At 39.1% G+C, this 10,566-nt stretch overlaps 1 protein-coding gene across 1 annotated transcript in view; it reads left to right on the plus strand.

The window, feature by feature from the left end:
• LRRN1 (leucine rich repeat neuronal 1) overlaps positions 1–7,810 on the plus strand; it is a 116,389-nt gene extending 108,579 nt beyond the window's left edge. Inside the window, exon 2 of the mRNA XM_044078014.1 lies at positions 4,530–7,810. Coding sequence (XP_043933949.1) covers positions 4,741–6,894 — 2,154 coding nt within the window. The 5' untranslated portion in view covers positions 4,530–4,740 and the 3' untranslated portion in view covers positions 6,895–7,810. The remainder of the gene's footprint in view (positions 1–4,529) is intronic.
• The last annotated feature ends 2,756 nt before the right edge of the window (positions 7,811–10,566 follow it).

The raw sequence follows: 10,566 nt of genomic DNA on the forward strand, positions 1-10,566 counted from the left end.
TCACACCTACATTTTCACTATTCCAAGGATCGTAATTATGGTCTCCTGACTTTTAACAAGTGCCCTCCCAAAACACCCCCCTTTTTATTTTATCATCTTCACTCTGGGAAGCTTCACCTTGTAGATAGAGCAGTTGCTTGAAAAAAAAGAGTTTCCCTTTTTCTCTGAGGGACCATGATCTGGTAAGAATTAAATTTGTGATTCTACATACATTGTTAGAAATACAGTGTAAAATATATACAGCAAAACATACCATCAGGCAGTGTGCTTAAGTGGAAACCAAGCAGTTTATCATTGTTCACCTGAAGGCAAAATTTATGTAAGTTATAACTCTTGTACATCATTTAATACCCCTGCTTTTGAACTACTTCATCACTTGAATGTCCACAATAGATGGACATGCAGATATGAGGTTTGATTTATGATTTTCGTGCTGCAAGCATTTGCATATCTCAGTGCCTTTTGCCTTTGACTTGAGCCAGCAGAGAAGAAATTTGAATTGTGGAATACGATACGGATTAATTTTTTAACACTTGTTGGACGTAGGTATTCTGACACTGGTATACTCTGTCATGTCACTCTTCTTCAGTGCAACTCAGTTTAGATCTACATACATGAACAGAATTGCATGTCTGTTAATGTGCAGAGTGGCGGAAAGCTGGGTGATGATCACATGAGCAGGCAAGAATTTGGGAGGATGGGAAGGTGTGTCTGAGAAGGTGAGCGGTAACCATTTGGTCAGCAGTTAGTGAAAGCAATCCTGTAATAATGTAAATTTTTTCTCATGGGTTATAATTTTGACTTGGCCAATATTCTCGTGTAAGTCAATTAATTTGTGAAAAAATGGCCTTAGAAAAAGGGGGGATCAATTTTCATGTGATTAATATAAAACATACAAATAACAGGTGTTTTCACTTAATACTAACGTTAAGTAACTCACATGCCTTGCTGACTCATCACGTAACTATTTGCAGTTTAAAAGTGTGTGTGGGGGGGGGGTAGGCATCACCACCTTTGCAGTATCACTACTATTTTGTACAACTGTTTACAGTATGTTACAACAGTTCTGCAGCACAACACCTAAATTCATCCTACCAGATGCAAGGAATGTTTTATCGAACTGTTGTAAAAATAAGTCTTAAACAGGAGACCAGCTTTTGAAGTAATTGTGGATATCACAAGTAATACTCAGCCCTCCTTTGCTGTAGATCCAAAGGAATTATGTACATTATGTAAACTTTGAATGAATTTGTATAAGATGCTATGTGTTTCTATTCCCTTTTTATAAAGTGTTGGAATGAAAAATAAAAGGGCCAGATTCAGAAAAGGCTGCTGCCAGTGGTAAGCTGTAACTTGGTCTGCTACCTCTGATTTAGAGACAGGCCCACCACAGTGATCCTAAGCAGTTGTAAGACCGCCACAGTGGGATGTCACCTCTGCTATGCTGCATGCCAGTGAGATATTTCAGGAGAGTAACTTATGCCAAGAAGTCATGTGTTCTCCTCCAGAAATGCCAGTGGTAAGGCATTTACCCAGCAGAGTGGTTCAGAGAAACATTGGGCTACTTAAATCACCACTTCTGGTTGAGTAAATTAACTCATTCAAAAGTTCACATTCACCTATTATTTTCAATGATGGGGACTGTGTTAAAGCTAAGTGCCAGGTGTTTAGTGTACATATAGTAGTGGGAGGTGTGTGTGTGTGTGTGTGTGTGTGTGTGTGTGTGTGTGTGTGTGTGTGTGTGTGTGTGTGTGTGTGTATGTGCGTGTGTCTATGTCTGTGGTGATTGTGTCTGTGAGTGCGATCTGGTGAGGGGGAGCATGTGTGTGTGTGTGTGTGTGTGTGTGTGTGTGTGTGTGTGTGTGTGTGTGTGTGTGTGTGTGCGCGCGCGCGCATGCGTATGTGGGTGTATGTGTGTGTATATGTTGGGGGGATTTCCATACCTCTAAACTCCCCAAAACTAACAAGCTAATCCTGATAAACTTATGGGGGCACTAGACAATTTTCCTAAGTCACCTAATAATGAGTAGAACAACAGGTTTTGCAGAATGAAAGATATAAGACGTATGGGTGGATACTAGATATAAGGGAATTTAAAATATTCCTCCAAGTCACCTATAAAATTAATAGAGCAACAAGCAAAAGGCATACAACTTAATTGGGGACTACACTAGTCACCAGGAAATTTTCAATATTCCTGTAAGTGACTTACAAAATTAATAGAACAATAGGTTTTGCAGCATAAAAGAAATAAGACTTGCGAAATACAGAGGCACTAGACTATCCCCTTAGTCATTTACAAAAGTAATAGGACAACCAGTTTTGCAACACAAAAAATGTAAGACTTATGGGGAACCACTAGATTGTGGAGAATTTTAAACATCCCCCTAAGTCACTAAAAAAATTAATAGAACACATTTTGCAACACATAAAATATATATAGGGGAGGGGGTGTCACTAGAAAAAGGCTTTTGAAATGGAGAGAAAGTGTCCACCTCTGTCCGTTTGGCAGGGGAATCGGCTCATTAACAAAGCTGAGCTTTACTCCTCTTCCGTGATTGTGGACTTAGTAAAACAGAGGCTTTATATCCAATAAGATGCATGAAACTAGTGTGTTACATTACTGACTGAATGAAATAGTCCATAAGTTATGAGGAACAGAATAGGGAGCAGGAATACGAGGCAAAACTGGGAACGTTCTGTAAAATCAGGGACAGTTGTGAAAGATGGAGGTGTGTCTGGGTGTGGGATGGAGGGCTGCTATACTAACAGCCACGTTCAGTACTTCTGAACAAAGCTAGGGGGAACATTAGATGATAACTAGGAGAAATGTTAAATATTACTCTGACCGACTTAAAAAGGTTAATAGAGCAACATAACTAGCATCAGGATGCAGTATCTGAACAGTAGGATGAATGAAACTCATAATTTCTGTCATTACTGTGACTGTAATCATTGGTGCTCTATGAGGGGCAGTGAGAAAATAAGAAGCATCAGGGACATTCTGTAAACTAAGGGACGGGTAAGTGGTATGTTGGTTTGTCTGGGATACAGTCATAATTTTGAACATCTGAAATTTCAAACACAGCAAGATTGAGCACAAAAAGACAAAACAGATAGCAACTCAAGTTGCTACCAGCTTTTTTAGGAGTCCTAAAACAGCTGTTATTTTTCTGCATAAGATTAAAGTACACTATTGACTGAGTTTTTGCCCTTTCCCCACTGTAGTGCAGTCTTGCAGTTGGTGTATATAAGTAACAGGGGGTGTAGTATCTTGCCCACCACCTAACCTTGTTTGCAGTTTGCTCAGGGTTTGGTGTTTTGACGTTTTTGGTTGATCTTATGGCATTTGTATTAGTAGTCATTCGGTATTAAGAATGTATTCCAGTGTGTGTGTGTGTGTGTGTGTGTGTGTGTGTGTGTGTGTGTGTGTGTGTGTGTGTGTGTGTGTGTGTGTGGTGTGAGTGATGAGAGGGTGAATGTGCCAAAACAATGCATGGTCCTCCAGTTGGTTACGGCAAGAAGGTGCTGATTAACAGTGCCGCTGATACCACACAGTTCAGAGACATGCAAATTAAACAATAATGAGGTCTTTCCTTATTTTAGCTAATGTGTCTCTGAATCATATTTTCTATAATTGTGGAAACGGTGCCATTTGATCACAGCTCTTTGCAACACAGTGAGATTCATTATGAATACAAGGGAAAGTGTTATGTGAGTAAAACTTGTATTTTTATATTTAATGCTTATCATGCCTAACTGACACTTCACGTTGCTGTTTGCAGTTTAAACAGCTGCTGATAAAGATTGCCAATGCTATAGTACTGTGTTAAACATAAACAGTTACTGTTAAATAAATTCATTAAAACACCATTAAAATGAATGCCTCACTGCCTTTCACCTACTTTAACCCCTAGATTTACACATCGATCAAGGGATTTTCATTTTTTGGTGTCAAACTTGCCCTTTGACTTATCCATGAGATTGAATTAAAACAGTCGTGTACAGTAAATAGTGATAGGATACATATCTGTCTGTATTTTGAAAAATCATGAAGGTTGTAGTTAGCCTACCTACATTTAATGCATTAATTTTTTGCTAAAAGAATCGTAATACCTCATGAATGTTTTATGTACTAACATTTCACTCATATGAATAAATCTGAACATTTTGGTGGGTTGCATAATCACAGGTGCACTAAAAATCATAGTATAGAGATCAGGAGTTAAGGTCTGTTATGTACATTTAAAGGATATTTGTTATGTTTAAAAATGATTTTTGTCTCATCTGTATGATAAGAACAACTTGTTCAGGCTGGCTTGTTTTATTTTAACTACAGTTATCCTCTACTGTTGAAGAGTAAAGCTTTAATCTGTGTGTGCCACATCCCGTGCACAGTTCTCTGTTGACTTTCATGGTGATAATTAAGATGAAAGCGAAAAGCAATTAATTCTAATAAAACAGACTGTAGAATAAAAACTGAAAAGGGCAGTTATAATACCGCTTCTTACCTTTTCTTTCTTTTTCAGGCACGTCTACAAATACAGATTCGACACAACTGAATCCACTGAGGAGACATCAAGAACTACAGTGGAGATTTTACAACCTTCATGTGATTTTTGGACAGGACTTTCAGTAGAATTTTTTTCAGACCTAGTACCACTTATTAAAATTAAACAGGTTTGGCTGCACAGATCTTTCTTTTAAGTTTGCATCACAGCTAGTGAAAAGCAAGTCAACATGGCTAGAGGAATTATTTCCTCACCTTCTTATTGTCAGATGGTAGCAGGACTGGTCATCATTTTGTTCATTGAGTTTTCAGTGCAGAACAGAGAATGTCCTCATCTGTGTGTATGTGAAGTAAGACCATGGTTTACACCACAGTCTACCTACAGAGAAGCTACTACAGTGGATTGCAATGACCTTCGTTTGACCAAAGTTCCCAGGAACTTGTCAAGTGACACACAAGTTCTTTTATTGCAGAGCAACAATATTGCAAAAACGGTTGATGAATTTCAACATCTTTTTAACTTGACAGAATTGGATTTGTCACAAAATAATTTTACGACCATTAAAGATATAGGTTTGTCCAATCTTAGTCAGCTGACAACCTTACATTTGGAGGAGAATCAGATTGCTGCAATGACTGACTTCTGTCTCAAGGACCTTACAAACTTACAAGAACTTTATATAAATCATAACCAGATTAGCAGTATATCGGAAAATGCTTTTTCTGGCCTGTCAAATCTTTTAAGGCTTCATCTTAATTCAAATAAATTAAAACTTATAAATAGTCGTTGGTTTGAGTCCACACCCAATTTAGAGATTCTTATGATTGGTGAAAATCCAGTAGTTGGAATCTTAGATATGAACTTTACTCCACTTTCAAATCTAAGGAGTCTGGTTTTGGCTGGAATGGACTTAACTGAGATCCCTGGAAATGCTTTAATTGGGTTGAATAGCCTTGAAAGTCTTTCATTTTATGACAATAAGCTAGTAAAAGTTCCACAACTTGCTTTGCAGAAAGTTCCAAACCTGAAATTCTTAGACCTAAATAAAAATCCTGTTCACAAAATCCAAGAAGGTGATTTTAAAAATATGCTTCGTCTAAAGGAACTTGGCATAAATAACATGATGGAACTTGTTTCGGTTGACAGATATGCCCTTGATAACTTGCCCGAACTCACAAAGCTTGAGGCAACAAACAATCCAAAGCTGTCTTACATAAATCCACTTGCTTTTCGTGATGTACCAACCTTGGAAAGCCTGATGCTCAATAATAACGCTTTAAATGCACTTTACCAGAAAACAGTGGAATCACTTCCCAATCTGCGTGAAATAAGTATCCATAGCAACCCTCTTAGGTGCGACTGTGTTGTGCAGTGGATGAATTCGAATAAGACTACGATTCGTTTCATGGAGCCTCTTTCTATGTATTGTGCTATGCCTCCAGAATACAGGGGGCAGCAAGTGAAAGATGTGTCTATTCAGGAATCAAATGAACAGTGCCTTCCTATGATATCACATGACACTTTTCCAAGTCATCTAAATCTTGATATTGGTTCATCTGTTTACTTAGATTGCCGTGCAGTGTCAGAACCTGAACCACAAATCTATTGGGTAACTCCCCTTGGAGTCAAAATAACAGTGGATACATTGTCTGACAAATATAGGTTAAGCAGTGAAGGTACACTGGAAATATCCAGTATTCAGGTTGAAGACTCTGGAAGATATACCTGTGTTGCTCAAAATTCAGAAGGTGCTGACACAAAAGTAGCTACTCTCAGAGTAAATGGTACTCTTTTGGATGGTACACAGGTACTTAAAATATATGTGAAACATGCAGAATCTCATTCAATATTGGTTTCGTGGAAGATTAATTCAAATGTCATGACTTCAAATCTGAAATGGTCATCTGCTACTATGAAGATTGATAACCCTCATATTACTTACACTGCCAGGGTTCCAGTGGATGTTCACGAATACAATTTAACACACCTACAACCTTCTACAGAGTATGAAGTCTGTCTAACTGTATCAAACATCCACCAACAGACTCAGAAGTCATGTGTGAATGTAACAACAAAGGATGCAACTTTTGCTTTGGATATCTCAGATCAAGAAACTAGTACAGCTCTTGCAGCCGTAATGGGATCAATGTTTGCAGTAATCAGTCTGGCCTCCATTGCAGTATATGTCGCTAAAAGGTTTAAAAGAAAGAACTACCACCACTCTTTAAAGAAGTACATGCAAAAGACATCTTCAATTCCTCTGAATGAGCTTTATCCTCCACTTATTAATCTTTGGGAAGGAGACAGCGAAAAAGACAAAGATGGACCCTCTGAAACGAAACTAACTCAAGTTGATACGTCTAGAAGTTATTATATGTGGTAGGACTTTAATTTGGTTAGAAGGAGCACAATGACTCTGGGGAAGGGGGGGACATCTTGCTTTTTCTTTGAAAGTGAGATATTCAAGGCAGTTTTATATTTTTGACTTTGCTAGTTTGTGGCAGAGTGGTGAGGACAGGTGGATATTTCAGACTTTTCTAGTATAGCGTATCGCAAACGTTGGAAATAAAAGCACTCCACCTAGCTTAAAGACTCCTACTTGTTAATTTGCTACTATTGTGTAACTGCTCAGCTTTAAGAAATTAGTGACGTGGAATAATCCAGTGATTCACTGGTAGATGTGCCCCTTTTCTAAAGCCATCGGTAAAACACAAATTTGTATGATGAAACAGTTTTAAAAACTGTTGTACAGGGTATCTCTTTTTAATCTCCAGGGACTGTATAAGCTGAGAAGTGGAGGCTTGATTTAAAGTGGAGGTCTATTAAAGAATGTTAGTACTGCACTGTAATGTTGTATCAACTATAATTTTGGAAATGTTGAATTTGAGATTATGGCCTTTTCATTTTCATAACTATTTTACTTTGAGTTTTAACTAGTCTGGAAGACTTAAATACAAATTTGCAGGGGCACAATGCATAGTTATCTTAAGTATATTTTCTTTTGAACACAAGTAGATATTAACTACTATGAATTTTTCTTATGTATCTTAATTTACTTGACTTAACTATTGTATAACGACAGAAAATGGAAAAATCAATTTTGCTATTTTTATAGAACTTTTGAATTAACTTGCTATTCTTTAGTATAAAATAAATCTAAGTTTTTTTGCTGTTTTTTAAAGTTGCCCTTTGGTTTACTTTTCTGTATTCAGAATATAGGACTTCTAGCAATATGAATTCTGAATATTAAAGCTGTTATTGTCCTTTATTTATATAAAATAAATTTCTTACAAAATAAATAATCTATTTGTAGACATCTGACTGAACATTTAATGACTAAAAATATGAAGAAAATGGTAGCTGCAAAGCAAACTGTGGTTAGCATACGAGACTCGGCAGGCATTGTGCTATGTGCTATTCTAAAGCCCTGATCACTGATATAGAAGTATTTTTAGAAGTAGTTTTTCTTTACGTAGCCATGCTATATTTTAATTTTACTTTTTGCATTATTGTAATGGTCACAAAGCTAGAGGCTGATTAGAATATGTTTGAATATGATGCCCTTTTGACTGCTGTAGTCTTCCAATATATTGCACACCTACTTCAGAAGTGATTCTTCTCAATATGCAGTTTATTTTATGCAGTTTTAAAATACTTCTGCTGTTTTGACATTAGTGCTTGTTAGTGAAGGTTAATGTTCATCGTGTTTCACTGTTGCAGTCATTACTCTTGGGTTATCCTGCTGGCAGGCTACCCGCAGTCGGCCAGAATTCCAAAGTCTAGGTCCGGCGTCGGTTGCTGTCGCCTCTTCCTGTCAGACGTCAGTGCGCCAGGGGTATAAAAGCTGCAGCTGTCACCATTTTCTCCAGTCTTTCTTGCCGCGCGGTGCCCGAAGCAAAAGCAGTTCGCAAGTGCCGGTCGGCCAACTCCTGAGATTTTCAAATCCGAATTTCAGAACCGAAGTCTTCATTAAAGCTAAGTACCCCGTTGGGGAAACTTTTTTCTTGCTCCAGTCTGATGTTAGGAAAAGTTAACAATTGTATTTCTTGTGGGAAGCAAATACCTCATAAGGATTTTCACTCTTACTGTATTCCTTGCCTAGGCCCTGATCACAATGTTGCTAGCTGTGAGTTTTGTGCTAGATTTAACCAACACACTGTTAAGCGTCGGTTCGATTTTGCATTCCATTACTTTGGCCGAAGATTTAATTATATAATGCCGTTGGAACAGCCGATGACCGGAGTTTACAAAAAACGCAAGGAAAAGGATAGGCATCCGAGGTCCAAAACCGACGACGAGGCCTCTGTTAGGCCAGTCGCCGGTTCTCAGTGAGGCACTATCACAACCCTTGGTGCCCGCTACCTCAGAGCCACAGGCCGCTTCCGACTCCCACGTGGAGCCGACTGGGCCTCTGGATACTCAAGGTATTGGACACTTGGAAATCATTCCCTCAGATGGGTCCGGAGCCGCTGAGCAGGCATCAGCTTCTGAGGGTGTCATCAGACATACACAACTATATGTTAAGCCATCTTCAGCTTCAAAGACAAAGACTAAAGCAGCTCTAAAGACAAAGAAACAAGTACAGCATTCTCCTACTCAGACTTCCATGCCCAAAAAACAGATGCTTAAAATGGCCGAAGACCTAATTACTTTGATCAGGGGTTCCCATCCCCCTCCTGATAAGAGGCCTAGGCAAGAGACAGAATATGATTCTTCTGATCAGGTTTCTATTTCCTCTGATTCCTCTTCTGAACAGGATTACTCCATGCTTCCCTATGAGGACTCTAATGCTGAAGAATCCATTCCTTCAGCCTCTCCTCCTGAGGATTATTCTTTTGGGGAAACCCTGCATACCATGAGGGAGCATTTTCACTGGGAGAGCTAAGATTATTCTGAATCTAAGAAAAGGCTCAGAGACTTTCTGCTACTTCTTCAACACAGACCCCTTGCTATCCCTCCTGTTCTAGACATTGTAGCTGATGTAGTCCAGCCTGTCCCCTGACTCTTTACCCCCTGCACCTGCTAAGCCTGACAGATACTACAGGGTCCCGGATTCTCATAAATTCCTATATAAAAACCCCGCTGCTGACCCAGAAACTATATCTCAGGGTCCCAAAGGGGTCAAAGCTTCCACTGCAAAAAACCCTGTCCCCTCTGATAGGGATTCTAGGGCTCTGGACAGATGGGTGAAAAAAGTTTACACTTCTGCTACCTTGGCTGTAAGGGCTTTAAATTGTCAGTTTCATATGCTTAAATATCAGCAATATTTAATGTCACTGCTTAAACAGAAATTGTTGACAAATACTGAATGTTCAGAGAACAAGGAAATGCAGGATTTATTGCATGCAGCTGAACAAGTGGGAAAGCATACTTTGCAATGTGGTTATGATTCACTGGAGGCCTCTTGCAGGGCCGCTGTTGCAGGTTCTGTTATTAGAAGGCATGCTTGGTTAAAGGAACAGAATCTGCCTGATCATGTTAAAGCAAAATTATTAGACGCCCCATTACAGCATGATACTTTGTTTGGTATAAAGTAGAAGAAGTGTTGAAAAAAATGGAGGTTAAAGCAAAATCCATGCAGACAGTTAAGGATTTCTTACAGGTACAGCCACCCAGATTTAGCAGGAACTGGCCTTCTAAAAATTGGTCCTTTCCAGTGTCAGACAGACCACAAAGAGGCAGATACAGCCGTCCCAGAGGCAGATCTCAGCCCCAAGGCTCATACAGGCCTAAACAATGGGGTGCTCCTACCTCCAAAAGAGGAGAAGACAAATCAAAACCTTACAGGAAACAGTCCCAATGACTTTCCTCTGCCAGATCCAAGCACTTTTCTTTTGGCAGCCCCCTTAGGGGGGGAAAACTAGCACTTTTTTCATCAAATTGGCAAATGATTACCCAAGACAAAGGGGTCTTGAACATAGTGTCTGTCCCAAGGCTACAGGTTCCATTTTCACACCCTACCAAGGTCAAAAGGTATGCCAGACCTGCCACACAATCAATGGGCAGAGGCACAAAAGCAAATTACAGCCCTCATGGACATGAGGGCCATTCAACA

This window comes from Protopterus annectens, chromosome 7.part0 (assembly GCF_019279795.1).
Source record: "Protopterus annectens isolate FY-2018-M chromosome 7.part0, PAN1.0, whole genome shotgun sequence".
NCBI classification, from domain to species: domain Eukaryota; kingdom Metazoa; phylum Chordata; order Ceratodontiformes; family Protopteridae; genus Protopterus; species Protopterus annectens.